This window comes from Podarcis filfolensis, assembly GCF_964270895.1.
Source record: "Podarcis filfolensis genome assembly, chromosome: 2".
In the NCBI taxonomy this organism is placed as follows: domain Eukaryota; kingdom Metazoa; phylum Chordata; class Lepidosauria; order Squamata; family Lacertidae; genus Podarcis; species Podarcis filfolensis.
The window spans coordinates 102,681,773-102,699,020 of NC_139605.1; the positions used below are offsets into that span (position 1 = coordinate 102,681,773).

General features: G+C 46.1%; 1 protein-coding gene across 2 annotated transcripts in view; it reads right to left on the reverse strand.

Annotated features, from left to right (window-relative positions):
• The window catches only part of ERBB3 (erb-b2 receptor tyrosine kinase 3), a 111,373-nt gene that overhangs the window by 63,838 nt on the left and 30,287 nt on the right, over nucleotides 1-17,248 (reverse strand). For both annotated transcript variants that reach the window (XM_083598573.1, XM_083598572.1), the window contains one exon: nucleotides 1,070-1,221. In XM_083598573.1, coding sequence (XP_083454699.1) covers nucleotides 1,070-1,221 — 152 coding nt within the window. The remainder of the gene's footprint in view (nucleotides 1-1,069; nucleotides 1,222-17,248) is intronic.

Sequence of the window (17,248 nt, forward strand, 5' to 3'; positions counted from 1 at the left end):
CCCTTCCCCACTCCAGCATGCTTTCTCCCCCTCCCTTCCTGACAGTAACCATGTTTTCATTATATGTGTGTGATAGCTCAACAGATGTTAACGGCAGACTACATTCTTTTCTAACCATGGTTTTGCAAATCGACTTGAAATCAGCGGTTGTGAGGAAACCATGACTTATATCAATAAACATATTCACACAACATCATGTTTATCTGTGGAAAGGGAAGAGTGGGGCAGGATCTATTATTTTATCTGCAACAGCAATACCTGTGCTCCTATAGGGCCAGCAGTGTGCATGGTGCTTTAAAGAGTATAAAATGGCAAACCCCTGCCCCAAAGAGCTTACAGTATAATCTAAAATTATTTTAGATTATGTTATTTTAAAAAGGAAGGGAAGGGAAGCCCCAGGAGATTGTACAGATGCTTAGGCTTCATGACAGGCTGTTATAGTAGGGCATGGGTAGGCAGACTAAGGCCCGGAGGTCGGATCCAGCCCAATCGCCTTCTAAATCCAGCCCGCAGATGGCCCGGGAATCAGCGTGTTTTTACATGAGTAGAATGTGTCCTTTTATTTAAAATGCATCTCTGGGTTATTTGTGGGGCCTGCTTGGTGTTTTTACATGAGTAGAATGTGTGCTTTTATTTAAAATACATCTCTGGGTTATTTGTGGGGCATAGGAATGTGTTAAATTCCCCCCCCCCCCAGTGGACCGGCTCCCTGCTGAAAAGGTTTGCTGAGGTGCCAACTTGAACAAAATATTGGGGAGGCCAGGTAAGCCCCACATAATCGATCACATGATGCGATGTACGCACACCATTTGAATGGAAGCTCCCATCAACTGGGGGGGGTGGCAGCCCCCTCAAATATTTATTGGGCGAGTGAAGACCCTTCGGCCTCTATGGGCATGGGAGCTATGGGGTGTCAACATCTCTTCCTGCCTTCTTTGTTTCGAAGCACGCTCCTCCTCCCGGATCCTTACTGGCCCTTGTGTACTTCACAGGGCTGATGCCAACACACAAAGGTCTTTCCCCCAACACACACGCTCAGCAAGTAATCGCCTTTCCATCCCCTCGTTACCTGCAAGAATGAGAGGTCCGAATTTCTTTCGATGAGCACAATCTCAAGGTTGCCCATGACGATCTCACAGTTGTTGTACATTTTCTGTAGCGTCTGGTATGTCTGGTGGGAATCTCCCGTGACGCTGAGACCATTCAGGGTGCCTGCACAGACTGCAACAAAAGAAGGAGAAGAGATGCATAAGTCAGGAGCAAAGCACAGTAGCTGACACTTGGCAGCCAATGGGTGACAAGAAAGATCAAGGTCAAACCGCCCCCCATCATAAGCAGGGCTGCCCACACATCAGCGCTTCACAGTTTGATCCACAATCCTGGCCAGAGCACGCCGCAGGTAAAGATTAGGTGTGAACCAAGTTAGCTGTCCAGGGTCACAACAACCTTCCTCTGGAACACATCACTCAAGGCACTTCACTCAAGCCCCCTGACACTAAGGATATATCCACACCATGAACTTACAAAACTTTTATACCAGTTTAACTATCATGATTTCCTTCCCCCCAAATCCTGGTAGTTAACTGTAGTTTGATGAAAGAACTAAGAATCCCCGGTCCCCTTTTCACAGAATTATAGTCCTCAGGTTTTCTTTGGGACAGGGAACTGCTATGAATTTGGTATGGATAGATCTTCTCAATGGGAGAGACAGAGAACCTGTGGTCCCTCCAAGTGTGGTTGAACTACAGCTCCCATCATCACTGACCATTCCCCATGGTGGCTGAGGCTGATGGAAGTTTGTGCCAACAACATCTGAAAGATCACAGGTTAACCACCCTTGCTCTATGGGCTCATTTAGGATGCCTCTAGAGAAGGCTTTCCCAAACTTGGGTGTCCAGCTGTTTTCGAACTACAACTCCCATCATCCCTAGCTAGCAGGGATGATGGGAATTGTAGCCCCAGAACAGCTGGACGCCCAAGTTTGGGAAACCCTGCTCGAGGCACTCTTGTGAGTAACAAATGTGATTGACATCCGCAATCCATATGGGATTATTTATTAAATCTGTATATTGCCCTTCATCCAAAGATTTCAGGGTGGTTCACAATATAAAAATACAAAATGAGAGCACAGAACACAAAACAAAACAAAAACTCCTACATATATATATATTTTAATAGGATCAGATGATGTGGTAAAGCAACTATGGTCGATACCAGTTAAGGTAATGCCAAACAACCATGTTAGATGCCATAACTTTCAAAACTATCCTTCGACTTGCAGCCTGGCACAAACATCACCAGGGAGAAGCCACCTGTAAAATAGCTTATAGTTCCTCAGAAGGGTGGCAATGATGGCCAGCGTCCAACTTCAGAGGTGCTCAAGGGCTTGGACATGCTCAGCGGCCTTGTTGCTTGTTTTCCTCAGAACACCTGACCCCAATGACACATTACAAACTGTTTTTTGAACTCACTATCCCCAATTTCAAAAGGGGTTAGCCATGAAGAATGGGGAGCTCCTGGTCCAGAGATTGAAGCCCAACGTGTATTGGGCACACAGAACTTATTACATAGTTCTATATGAAACACAGCCAAATACAGTGGTACCTCAGGTTACATACGCTTCAGGTTACAGAGACCGCTAACCCAGAAATAGTGCTTCAGGCTAAGAACTTTGCTTCAGGATGAGAACAGAAATCATGCTCCGGCGGCACAGCGGCAGCGGGAAGCCCTATTAGCTAAAGTGGTGCTTCAGGTTAAGAACAGTTTCAGGTTAAGAACAGACCTCCGGAACGAATTAAGTACTTAACCCGAGGTACCACTGTATAAGAAAGGAGAACCTGCTTTTAGCAGTGGTTGTTGAATACAATTTGACATTCCAGTTTTATGGTAATAGTTCAAATTCTGAATTTCCTTAAAACCAGACAGTAAAGTTTCAAAAAGTCAAGTTCTGTATATATGTGGGGTGGGGGGTATGGAAAACACTGCTTGGAAAACAAGTGGGCACTATTGACCAGTTTTACTTCTTTTGGAACAGAGGAAGTGAATACACACACATACAAAAAAATACCAGTCACCATGGTGCCCACTTCCTGGCAGCTTGCCATTGGCTAATCTCACCCAGGCCCTGAAGGCAATTTGCCAGGGAAATGATTGGCAACCATGAGCACCGGCAATTCCAGCTCCACCCCTTGGAAGGTAAATAAGCAATCAGCTTCTCCCCCACAGCTGAAGTGGCAGGTAACAAGAGGAAGTGTGCAATAGGGCAGGAACCACAGAGAAGCAGGTTCCTTGACTTGATAGGCCTCAGAGAGCTTTGTTGAGATCTGGATCTGCCCCAGAATGGTTCTTTTGTTTTCTGTTCTCCTTGACAAGGAGTACATTCTGGTGTGGGTGCATTTACACTTGTGGTTTTCTTGGCATGCAACACACGCATCAAGCTGCGTCCTCAACACACCACTGACCCACTGGGTGCCATCTTTGCCCCTTGCAAAGCACCACTACACAATGCCCTGACTCCATCAAGATCCATACCCTAATTCTCCAGCAGGCTCCTGCAGATATGGTCTGAGAGTCTTGTTCTTGGCATGGCAGCGTAGGTCCAGCAGGCCCCTGGCACCCGTACCCGGCTGCCCACCCTCCCCTGCACAGGCCTGCTTTCCAGGCAAGCACCACCCTCTTCATTGCAACCCTACAGAGCAGGTGTGGGATGGGGTGTGTGAAACAGACCAAGCGCTAGTTACAGCTTTCAGCACTCCTCTATTATCACGCAGACTTCTCCCAGCAGCTTTGAAAGGAAGCTTAGGGTGTGAGGATGCAGAAAACACCTGGCTTCTAGTTCTCTTTTCATTTCAAGGCTTGTCGATGCTCACTATTTTCTGTTCTCTTTGGGCGAACCTCATTTTTAATATTCATTTGTTCTTTTTAAAATATTTCTACACTGCTCCCTCTTTTAGTGATACTTGAATGGTTCATAATATAAAACAAAATAATAATGTATTAAAGCATGGAAAACAACTGTAGAATTCCACTCCCTGTCACCAGCACTATATATTATTCAAAGCTGGAAATTAGGAACCAAACAAAGACCTGGGCAAACAGGTGGGGCTTAAGCAGGTACTGAAAGCTCACGACAGCCAACCTGTTGGGTTCTTTCCAAGAGCAGGGAGTTCCGCAGAACAGGCACATTCACAAAAAAGAAATATAGATTAGTTAGTTACCACTGACTTTACCCTTCTCCTTATCATGTAATCAAGTGAATTACGAGTGGCAAAAGGGTGGTTTTTCTTCTTTCATGTTTATAGGTAAAGCGAGGATGTTACTTAAATTATCAGTTGTGTGTGCAGAGCAGGCAATAGTGGTTATTCTGGATCAATTAGCCATGGAGACAGGTGTGCTCTCCAGTATCTGGTGTTTGCAGGTAAACTTTTGTTGCTAAATCACAGGTTAGGCACACTGTGCCCCATCATCCATGAACGCATAAACACTTGTTCTTAATAGGTAACAGAGCGAACACTGAATAAACAAGACTACCCTGCTCGGTTTTCATTTTGGATTAAATCATCCAACACAAACTCTCACTCAGCCCCCACCCCCATGTTCCTTATTCAAAACCACTCATTTGTACTAAAAGCAGAAGATATACATAAAACATGCAGTTCAAGAACAGGGGAAGTCCACCTTCTTTAGTCCAGTTGCAATGAACGCAGGGTTGCGTTTGGTAGACCTAAGTGAGTCGTGCCCATTAACTTCAATGGATTTACTCTGAATAGGACTAGCATTGAATACTGGTCACACTGCCCGAAATCTGTCTCTGATAGGAGTCTCCCAGGATTCTCTGGGGAAGTCTCCCAGGATTCTCTGGGGAAGTCATGACTGTTTAAAGCGGTATCACAGTGCTTTAAATGTATGATGCAGATGGGGCCAAAAGAAGCACTTCTTTTGTCTGTTTTTAACTCATCCTGGGCATCATCGTTTTTTGACAGAATTACAAGCCTGGTAGATGAAGGGAACGCAGTGGATGTAGCCTACCTTGATTTCAGCAAGGCATTTGACAAGGTGCCCCATGATATTCTTGTAAAGAAGCTGGTAAAATGCGGTCTTGACTATGCTACCACTCAGTGGATTTGTAACTGGCTGACTGACCGAACCCAAAGGGTGCTCATCAATGGTTCCTCTTCATTCTGGAGAAGAGTGACTAGTGGGGTGCCACAGGGTTCTGTCTTGGGCCCGGTCTTATTCAACATCTTTATCAACGACTTGGATGATGGACTCAAGGGCATCCTGATCAAATTTGCAGATGACACCAAACTGGGAGGGGTGGCTAACACCCCAGAGGACAGGATCACACTTCAAAACGACCTTGACAGATTAGAGAACTGGGCCAAAACAAACAAGATGAATTTTAACAGGGAGAAATGTAAAGTATTGCACCTGGGCAAAAAAAATGAGAGGCACAAATACAAGATGGGTGACACCTGGCTTGAGAGCAGTACATGTGAAAAGGATCTAGGAGTCTTGGTTGACCACAAACTTGACATGAGCCAACAGTGTGACGCGGCAGCTAAAAAAGCCAATGCAATTCTGGGCTGCATCAATAGGAGTATAGCATCTAGATCAAGGGAAGTAATAGTGCCACTGTATTCTGCTCTGGTCAGACCTCACCTGGAGTACTGTGTCCAGTTCTGGGCACCACAGTTCAAGAAGGACACTGACAAACTGGAACGTGTCCAGAGGAGGGCAACCAAAATGGTCAAAGGCCTGGAAACGATGCCTTATGAGGAACGGCTAAGGGAGCTGGGCATGTTTAGCCTGGAGAAGAGGAGGTTAAGGGGTGATATGATAGCCATGTTCAAATATATAAAAGGATGTCACATAGAGGAGGGAGAAAGGTTGTTTTCTGCTGCTCCAGAGAAGCGGACACGGAGCAATGGATCCAAACTACAAGAAAGAAGATTCCACCTAAACATTAGGAAGAACTTCCTGACAGTAAGAGCTGTTCGACAGTGGAATTTGCTGCCAAGGAGTGTGGTGGAGTCTCCTTCTTTGGAGGTCTTTAAGCAGAGGCTTGACAACCATATGTCAGGAGTGCTCTGATGGTGTTTCCTGCTTGGCAGGGGGTTGGACTCGATGGCCCTTGTGGTCTCTTCCAACTCTATGATTCTATGATTCTATGATTCTATGATTCTATCTGCCAGTGACTTCCACCCTTAAAGGGTTGGAAAAAGCTACCCCAATAACCCAGGCTTAGTGCTTTTAGAACAGCAAGACTGTGATGCAGTAATGTTGACTAAGCACCATACAATTACATTTTTCTTCCTCGGGGTGTAGATTTAACAGCTATTACGATAAGAACTTCAAACAATGTACGGTAAGCAAACAGAATAGTAAACAAACCAGGCACTGTAGATGATCTGAATTTATTCAGCCCCAGAATCCATATCCAGTGTGCAGGGTTATAAAGGATATGTCTTAGATGCATTTCCTGCTAAGGAAGGGAATTGCCCTACCTTTACTCTGTCTTCCTCCTATTGCTGCCCTCATCCCACCCCACAAAAGAGGCTTTGTTTCTGTGAATGATGGAGAGAGCTACACCTTCCCCACACCATTGGGCAGGGAAGATTCCAGGAAAAGCTGCATCTGATGAATTTGTGCCCATTGTACTACCGCTAAAGGAAAACATCAACAACAAAACTACTGCTCTGTAAATTGATCCCCAAAAAGAACTAGCCTACTTTATTTGGTATGTTCTAAAACAGGCAGAGGGGCGCGGGTGGCGCTGTAGTCTAAATCACAGAGCCTAGGGCTTGCTGATCAGAAGGTCAGCAGTTCGAATCCCCGCGATGGAGTGAGCTCCCATTGCTCGGTCCCTGCTCCTGCCAACCTAGCAGTTTGAAAGCACGTCAAAGTGCAAGTAGATAAATAGGTACCGCTCCGGTGGGAAGGTAAACCGCGTTTCCATGCGCTGCTCTGGTTTCACCAGAAGCAGTTTAGCCATGCTGGCCACATGACCCAGAAAAACTGTCTGCAGACAAACGTCGGCTCCCTCGGCCTATAGAGCGAGATGAGCGCCGCAGCCCCAGAGTCATTTGCGACTGGACTTAACTGTCAGGGGTCCTTTACCTTTACAGTGGTACCTCGGGTTACATACACTTCAGGTTACATACGCTTCAGGTTACAGTCTCCGCTAACCCAGAAATAGTACCTCAGGTTAAAAACTTTGCTTCAGGATGAGAACAGAAATCGTGCTCCTGCCACGCGGCAGCAGCAGGAGGCCCCATTAGCTAAAATGGTGTTAAGGTTTCGGGTTAAGAACGGACCTCTGGAACGAATTAAGTACCTTTTAAATTATTGTACCTTTTAAAACAGGCAGAAGGCCAGACAGAGCCCCCTGTTGCTTCTCTGCCAGCCCCTCTTATGAACAAAAAGCAGGCTAGCAAAAAAAAATTCCCACTTAAGAATGGGCACTTCCCTGCCACTTCTGTTTCTTTTGTGACGAGCACACAGGAACAAGTTTTGCCATTCCTCTTCTGGCAGCGCAGTCACCTTGGTGAAAGTCCTGCTGGCCTAGGTTGACATGGCTTGGATCTGGTATAAACTCCTACATTGAAAGCCTAAAGGAGCAAAGACAATTGCCATCATTCTTTGCTGATTTCAGGCTAGGTATGCCATCACCAAGCTCTGCACTGCCCATCTTGTCCCATGGTTATAAAAGTGTTGGAACTGATGGGCGGAAAGTGCTGGCTGCTACAGACAGGTGAGGGAGGAATGCTCCCCTACAAAAACATCGCAGCTAACTTAGGGCAGCAGAGAGCTATGTACCGGTATATATGCAGCAGGAAGGAGATTGCTACACCCCAGAAGCAGTAAGTAAATAAGTACATTGCAGGTGGAGGGGGGAAATTCTAGAGGAACGGAGTTCCTTTGAGCTTATCCTATGCCAATCAATAATCACAGTCACGTTCTTCAAAACCTAGAGAAAATTTCAGAAAGCATTTTTTATTCATACCTTGTGCCCATGGGCCTTAGGTTGCCTACCCCTGAAATCTGAACTCCCTTCCCCATCCCAGAATAAACCCACTGCTGTCTGCCACTAGACCTCCCAAGCTCTCTCTAGCATGGTTTCCATGTAGGCATGAGTTCTGGACATTTTACTTTACATTAAAAAAAAGATACTATGCTGTACTTATCCATGACCTATGGACAAGACCACATTATGATGTGAAATCTGGTGAGCTACAGAGAAGAAGCCATTTACCGTATTTTTTGCTCTATAAGACTCACTTTTTCCCTTCTAAAAAGTAAGGTGAAATGTGTGTGTGTCTTATGGAGCGAATGCAGGCTGTGCAGCTATCACAGAAGCCAGAACAGCAAGAGGGATTGCTGCTTTCACTGAGCAGTGATCCCTCTGGCTGTTCTGGCTTCTGAGATTCAGAATATTTTTTTTTCTTGTTTTCCTCCTCCCAAAACTAAGTGCGTCTTGTGGTCTGGTGCGTCTTATAGAGCGAAAAATACGGTACTTTCAAGCTCTTTAACTGCTGCTATTTCCTACAGTTTGGGTGTGTACATTTGCTTCATATCTGTAAAGTTCATGAGGGTTAAGCACGAGCCCATAAATCTTCCGCAGTTGCCTCAAAAACTGACATGCACACACCAAACTGGCTGGGCAACTTCTTTCGCCAAGTATGACACAAACAAACAACCTGATCGGCCAACAGTCTGAGCCAATCAACAGCCCGAAGTGATTGACGCACAGCAGGTTCGTGTCGTACCTGGAACACAACAGGACTTCGGCAATCCAAACACATACACAATGCCCAAAGCCACACCTACAGTTTATGTTCCCAAGGTAGGGAAAGAGAGCGGGGGCAAAAAGATGCATTTGGGGCCAACTGGGCTGGAAATCTGGACACAGGATTCCCCAAGCGCAAAAGTTATTTGTGGTTTCTGCTATGTGTTTCCAGTGGGATAAGGACAGAGATAAATTCCCCTGGCAGATCCTGTAAAAGTTCAAGCCTTTTCACTCCACCAGTCATTCCAAATGTCCCAGTAGCCACGGAAGAAGTAGACCTTCTGGGTGCAGGAACAGAAACCCCTGCCAGCTCTAGAAGGGGAGGAGAGCCTGGACACAGGGCCTTCATTGTCCCCAGATGGAGCTGCTTTGCTCCCCAGGCCACTCTGTGAAGGGACAGCCCCAAGCCATGTCCTGGCTGGACAACAATGGGGTGATTATCCATGGGGAGGGGTGGAAACATTAAAGGATCCTGCCACAAGACTGCTTGAAGGGAAGGGAACAGATATGTCCATCAGCCCCCCACTTCACCCAAAGAGGTGGTGGATCCAGCCCTGATCTTTCCGAGCTCATCCCCCCCCTCCCCTTCCTTACCTCTGGAATATTCCCTCCTTACTGCTATGTCAGTGAACCCTATCTCTTACTTATTAACACGTTAAAAAAAAAATCTGCACAAATCTATCCCACCTCTCTTAATTCATAGAAGTCACAGAGTCCTCTACAGTGTGGTCCTAATCCAGATTCATTGACTAAAGCAACATAGCTTCCCTCCTGTTAAATGTTAGGCAAACACCATCTCTGTTGTTTTCAGCACTGACCGAAGACCTTCCTCTTCCAACCAGCCTTTTAAGTAGAAATCTTATTTTAAAAGCAGAAATCTTTCCCAGTCTGCATCGGTACTGGAATTGTTTTTAGATGTTCTGTTAAATCTTTTCTGCGTGGGTTCCTCAAGGATTCCCCATTGCTGTGCTATAAGCTTCCCTGCTCTAAGCTGGGATAAGAATCGCAAAAATTGCAGCCATGTTCCCTGATCAGACAACGAGACACTTCTCTGTCCTTACGTTTGCACTCTTTCTATGCTTAATTGTACTGTGGGTTTAAGTCACCAAAAGGCTGTAAAACAGTAGTGATGTTAGCAAGGGCTGCCTTTGAGAGTCCATAGCTATTTATTGCCATCAGACATAAACAATGCTTCCTTTCCAGGCAATCTACACTCCATCCTTCTGCCGCCTCTGGCCTGGCAGCCTCTTTCCTCAATGGGCAAAAAAGGCAGAGGGAGAATTGGCATGAACAGCTACCCACCCTCTTCTCCCCAGTCCAGACAGTGGCTCCAGCCTGGGAGGCAAGCAACAGCCAGACATATCAAGTCCCTTCCTGAAGCGATAACTGGAGGGGGGAACATGAAAGGGTTGGAGGGGGTGGAAGTGTTTAACTCCTCTCAATCATTTCCCTTGTCAGTGTGTGTGTGTGTGTGTGTGTGTGTGTACACACACACACACATGCTTCACACACAAGAGCCCCTCAGTTTCCTTCAGCCCCGAGAAGCTAGGAGCCCAGGACTCCTGGGTTCTACTGCCAGCTATAAGGGATTAATGAGTATTAATAAAGATTAGAACGTGGTGAGGGATGAACTTGGGTTGTGGGTTGGCAGGGGGCAAACGGGAAGGGGTAGCAAACAGGAAGGGGCTAGGAGCCAGGACCACTGGGTTTTGTCCCATTTTTCTAGTGACATGTTCTTTGCCGGGTTGCTATTCAAGAGCCAGACGTGACTCAGAGCTGAGCAGCTGGGTGTGGGGAGAGGGGAGAGCAGTTTTGCCTCTCGCTAGGCTGAGATAAAATCAATGCCACCCACTCCCCACCGCCGTAACCACAATCTTTTCACTCGTCCACCTAGATTAGGACACCTGAGGTTCGTTCGTTATATGTAAAGTTATTGGCCTCATGGTATATACAGTGCGAAAAGTGCTCCCCAACTGTGGCCACTTCTCTTGGGCTCTGGATCTAGACACGTCAAAGAAGCAAATCAGTTAAACGCATTGTAAACTTATACAGGGAAATCCGGCAGGGAAAGGCGGGACTCCACAGTGCCATCTGGTGTCACAGTGTTATCTCACATATAAAAAGGTAAAGGGGACCCCTGACTATTAGATTCAGTTGTGACCAACTCTGGGGTTGCGACGCTCATCTCGCTTTATTGGCCGAGGGAGCTGGCATACATGTGACCAGCATGACTAAACCACTTCTGGCAAACCAGAGCAGCACATGGAAACGCCGTTTACCTTCCTGCCGGAGCGATACCTACTTGCACTTTGACGTGCTTTCGAACTGCTAGAGTTGGAAGGGATCCCAAGGGTCTTCGAGTCCAACCCCCTGCATTACAAAGGCGAGCAGCTGACATATAGAAGGACACCTGACAGTCTGTCATTAGAACCCTATGTCCCAGACCTTCACTGCATAAATATGTAGATGATCCAAGAAAGGTGAGAAGGATTCACACTGCCCTCCAACAGCTTCTGGCTTTTACTACAGGCTGAGATATAGGGCAACCCTTACCTACTTTCGCTTTGCCTCCATAGGGTAGGACCAGAAGCATGGTAGGTGTGCCCTATGGTTGCTGAGTAACCACAGACACTCCAGACAGGCGTCAAACTTTGGCCTGGTCAGGCATCTGCCAAGGGCCTACATCCCAGTAGTGGGCTCAAGACAGGAGCCCCTTGACCTGCTGAAGTGAGAAAGTAGCTCCTTGGCCGGGAGCTGACCCAGAGGATGGCGACAAAGATGGTCAGAGGCAAGGAGATCAAGCCCTATGAGGAAAAGTTTATGGAGATGGGGATGTCAAGCCTGGAGAAGACAATTAAGCAGCAGTAGAATCAATCACACTCTTCCAAGGGCTGTCAAGTAAATGATGAAGGAAATCCAACCCCAAATGGGAATACTACCCAAAATCAGAACTTACATAGGAATCCATAACAAACAAACAAAAACAAAGGAAATGGAGCAAGGGCAGCTCATCTTGTTTTGCCACTTGAGGTGAAACAGGAAGTACTGGCCACCTCCACAGAATCAGCACCAATTTCCAGCAAGATCTCACCAAAATCTTGCGAGATCTCACTGGAAATCTGGTGGTGGTGGCAGGGTGGGTGGGGCCTGCGGGTTTCCAACACCCGAGGTGGCTGCTTCACCCCACCTCATGGTTGGGCCAGGCATGGAAAGGGGGATGCTTGTCATCTATTGGCTCCTAAAGAATAAGTGTGGTTGTTCCCTTGAACTGTTTGTTTGGATCTGAGGTCTCTCTGTGTTTCCTGGGAAAAAGAGTAAGCCGAAAGATGCCATCCAAGGTGAGGAGGGGGGACCAGACTTATTCTGATGTCAGTCTTGTCCCAGTCTGGATGAAATCACATTAGAGCTGAGGCTTGAGATAAAGAAACCTTTAATGGAGACAACAAAACAAGCCTGCACAAGAAACCTCAACTTAGCAAACAAGCAAGCATCCAACCAACCAACCAACCAACCAACCTAGCTCAGCAAACAGATTATTGGGTAACATGGGGGTAGACACCTCAAAATCTCACTGATGGAGAGAAAGGGAGAGAGCGCACTTCGCTGGTCCACAGATGATTTCTTAACATTATTAACAAATGGAAAACGGAAACACCATCTGGCTGGAACTAACAGAAGCCAAATCTAGCATCCCTTAGTCTCAATGGTGTGGTTGGGTAGCAGTTTGCAATTATAGGGCCCCCTGCTCAAATGGCAACGTGTGCTTCTTTGATTCAAAATGAAATGAGTCAAAATTGCTGAGTTTGGGGCCCTTCTGTTCATTCCACTGAGTGGAGTCCTAGACATCCGTCCTGAAGTCCTGCTTCACAGCACAGCTGATCACCCTCAACAATTTTCTATTTCACTTTTAAAGGTTCTAAATGAACCCTCCTACCTTACCAAAAATAAGTCCAAAGAAGCAGCTTGCACTAAGTTGGTGCCCTCCAAGGTCGGCTAGGGCTCATGAAAGTTGTAGCCCAAAACATCTGAAGGGCATGGAGTTGGCAAACAGGGCTCTAAAGGAAAGGTACCCCTGACCAGTACGGACGACTCTGGAGTTGCGTGCTCATCTCACCCTATAGGCCAAGGGAGCTGGCATTTGTCTGCAGACAGCTTCCAGGTCATGTGGCCAGCATGACTAAGCCGCTTCTGGCGAAACCAGAGCAGTGCACGGAAACGCCGTTTACTTTCCCGCTGGAGTAGTACCTATTTATCTACTTGCACTTTGACGTGCTTTCGAACTGCTAGGTGGGCAGGAGCTGGGACCAAACAATGGGAGCTCACCCCATTGTGGGGATTTGAACAGCCAACCTTCTGACCAGCAAGCCCTAGGCTCTGTGGTTTAGACCACAGTGCCACCAGCTCTAGCAGACTATAAAATGCCACCCATCCCTGACTTGAAGCCCTGTGTTATTCAAATTTACTCCATCACACCACATCTTCAGTTGCTGAAAGGTTATGCATTTTAGTTTAGACACCGCATATATGCGTAGACACACAATTCATTGTGTGGCCAGCTGCCCGCTCCCTGTTCATAGCAGTGGCACACAGACACTGAATCACTGACAGTGAATAAAGAGGTCTGGAGGCTCTGCTAGAGGTACCGAAAATAAAAATAATGTTAAGAAGAGCTGCCATTAGTCACAGAAATAGAATGGGGACAGAAGAGAGGAGGACTGCAGTCATTCAGTGCATATAGACATCAACGACTGAAAAGCTGCAGAGAACCTCTTGGGTTCTCCTCTAAACTAATAGAGACAATGGATTTTAGTGCATGGGTAGGCAAACTAAAGCCTGGGGGCTGGATCCGGCCCAATCGCCTTATAAATCTGGCCCATGGATGCTCCAGGAATCAGCGTGTTTTTACATGAGTGGAATGTGTCCTTTTATTTAAAATGCATCTCTGGGTTATTTGTGGGGCCTGCCTGGTGTTTTTACATGAGTAGAATGTGTGCTTTTATTTAAAATGCATCTCTGGGTTATTTGTGGGGCATAGGAATTCATTCATTTTTTTTCTTCAAAATATAGTCCGCCCCCCACAAGGTCTGAGGGACAGTGGACCGGCCCCCTGCTGAAAAAGTTTGCTGACTACTGTTTTAGTGCACTGCTATTTCATTTGCATCCTAAGGTTCCTCCAAGATGATCAAGACAATTTATTTGGGAGTTGTCCTATTGAATTCTCACATCCATTCAACCTGAGATATGCAGCTTCTTAAGGCTAGCATTATAGCATACCCTCCAACATTTTTCTAGTCAAAATAGGGACGTCCTATTCCATCATCATAATCATTTTATTTATACCTTGTCCATCTAACTGGGTTGCCCCAGCCACTCTGAGCGGCTTCCAACATACAGTGGACCCTCCGGATACTTAATTCATTCTGGGGGTCCGTGCACAACCCAAAAAGTCCACAACAAGAGGTGCCGCTTCTGCACACATGCACGGCGCAATAGAGTGCTTCTGCGCATGGCAAAACCCAGAAGTATACACTTCCGGGTTTGCCATGTTTGCAACCCAAAAGTTACGTTACCCGAAGGTAACGCAACCCAAGGTACCACTGTATATAAAAACATAACAAAGCATTAAACATTTAAGAACTTCCCTAGACAGGGTTGCCCAGATGTCTTCTAAAGGTTGTATAGTTAGTTACCTTTCTCCTTGGCTCAGGGGTCACACAACTCCATACCCTCCAACATTTCCCTGATGAAAATGGGGACATCCCAAGAAAAAACTAGGATCAAATCAGAAACCAGGACGGCTTCTGTAAATCTGGGACAGTCCCTGGAAAATAGGGACACTTGGAGGGTCTGTTGTAGTTGGGCAGGGAGTTGAACCCAAACATCTCCAGACATGCTAACTGTGACCATTAGAGAGCTGGGGGCAGGGGGAGAGAAGACCTAAAAGCAAGGACTGCTGCCTAACCCTAGATTTGGGTTGGAACTAATGGGGCTAAATTGCTTTTTAGCAGAAAATACCAGGGCCTAGGTCTTCCTGAGTTTTTCGCTCAGAACTTTCAAAGCAGTTTTTGCTAGGTGAATGTTTGAGAGTAGTGGTACCCCTGGATACGGGTGCTGCAGAGTAAATAATTACCCACCTACTACATTCCTTTACAGATTAACACATAAGTAGACATGGCCCTGGTTCTAGCTGACCTGAAACAGAGCTGTTATTTACACAGCCCCATAATTTGTCCATCATTCCAACTAATAACTTGTTGTCTCGGCACTGTTTTTGTTTCAAGTCCCAGCTAACCCTTCAAATGCCTGTTATTGACCAGCATAGCGTAGTTGCTAAGAGAAAGACTCATGAGCCAGGAAGTCTACAGCTAAAAAAATCTAAGAAATCATTTAAGGTGGCATTAGGCTAGCCATTTTGTTGCAGCTTCAGCCTCCTCATCCAGACCTTTCCCTGTGAGATATAAGAGGATACAGTAGTACCTCGGGTTACATACGCTTCAGGTTACAGACTCCGATAACCCAGAAATATTACCTCGGGTTAAGAACTTTGCTTCAGGATGAGAACAGAAATCGTGCTCCGGCGGCGCGGCGGCAGCAGGAGGCCCCATTAGCTAAAGTGGTGCTTCAGGTTAAGAAGTTTCAGGTTAAGAACAGACCTCCGGAACGAATTAAGTACTTAACCCGAGGTACCACTTTAATAATATTTGCAGAAGCGCTAGGCAGATTATTGTAAGGATGTGAAGAAGCCCTCTTAATTATGAATAAAATACTATGTAGTATTAACCACTACAACTACTGCCTTTCGCAAAGATACTATTATGAGTTTGAGAAGGAGGTAGGCTGCATGCCCGACCCCACCCCTCCTTTTAATTCCTGAATCCAGCATGGATTCAATTCCTGAGACAGCCAGGGTAGCTTCCTGGTGAGGAAATGGCCTTCTAAGTATGGGCATTAAGGTAACAAAGGAAGTGGCTCTGTGCCAGAAAACAAACAGGTGGGCCCTTCTCCCTCAACTCGCTGGTAATTAGAAAGACAAAGGACAGAGTTAAGAGTTGAGTTATGTGAGCTAGAAGCTGGAAACAGGCTGGGAAGCCAGAGAGACAGAGCCATGCCTGATTTCTGTTGGAATCCATGGCTGTGGCTATGGGCAAAGCAAGACCCGCTTGGGATGTTGTATATATGTGCAAATAAGATATATATCATAGACACCAGTCTCTGCTGTCCCTCATTCCAAAGGAAACCGAACCCTGGAATCTTGCACCACTCGGAGGTTGGGTTGGCGTGCAACAATACGTTGTGCAGTAAGGACTAGGTTTCTTGCAGCTGTAGGACTTGAGACAGTTGCTGCCCATCTGTAATTTGAAATATATATTGCTGTCTCAGAAAACGTAATTTGATAACCCTGAGATTTACAGTGGCGTTAATTTGTGCCTGTAAATATTAAGCACTGTAGCCATGGGGTGCAGACATACTCTTGCCTACGAATATTATTTTGTTGGAAATTCAAATAAATTCATCTGTGACATGAAAATTGCCCTGCATGTCTTTTTCATCTTCTGCTTCTCTGTGTTTAGGAGTGTCATATATGCTCAGTTTATCACATCACTACTAAACAGAGGCTGGGATCCAAATAAACTACTTTAGGCACGCCCAAGACTGGGGGCAGGCTCAGTGAGATTTTTTTGACTCTTAAAACAAAATAGGCTTTTAACAGCAGACTGCCCGGCTCCTCAGCCCTGCCGTATCACAAGCTGCATTTGAAATTCTCCAGTCAAAAGCTGCTTGTCATGTGTGTCGTGGAGAAGCTGCTGTTTTGAGATCCACAAGTTCAAGATCCTTTTAGAGCTATGGAACTTGCTGCATGTTCATTTGAAAACATTCCAAATTGTGCTGTTTCCCCTTAAAAACAGGAGGCGGGATTCACCTAACCAGCTCCGTCAGCCAAAGCCCTGCATTAGAACTTCCATGTGCACAATGGGGCTTTTGCCTCTGTCCTCCCACCCATCGCCCCCAAAATAGCAGAACCGCCCCCCCCCAGAAGAGCACATGGGGGGTGTCATTCCACCTGGCAAGCTGAAATACTTGTGCAGATGGGACAGTCATCCTAATAATAATAATATTTTTTTATTTATACCCCACCCTTCCCGGTTCAGAAAACCGGGCTCAGGGCGGCTAACAACAAATTTAAAACACTTAATTGTGATACAAAAAAAAAACAGCATAAAAGCATGAATAACAATAAATTCAAAGTTCTAAAATCAATTTAGGGGAAAATCCATCCAATAAACATTCAATGATCACCAGGGCTAGCTGGCTAAATTAGTCCTATTTGGGCCAGCAAGGAGGCCAGGGGAGAATTAGCTGTGGGATCCCAGAGTGGGTAATCTTCATAAAAAGGGGAGGGGGAGGGAAGGAAGGGGAATAAAAGATCAGGCTAAATTCAAATTGAAAGCCAGGTGGAAT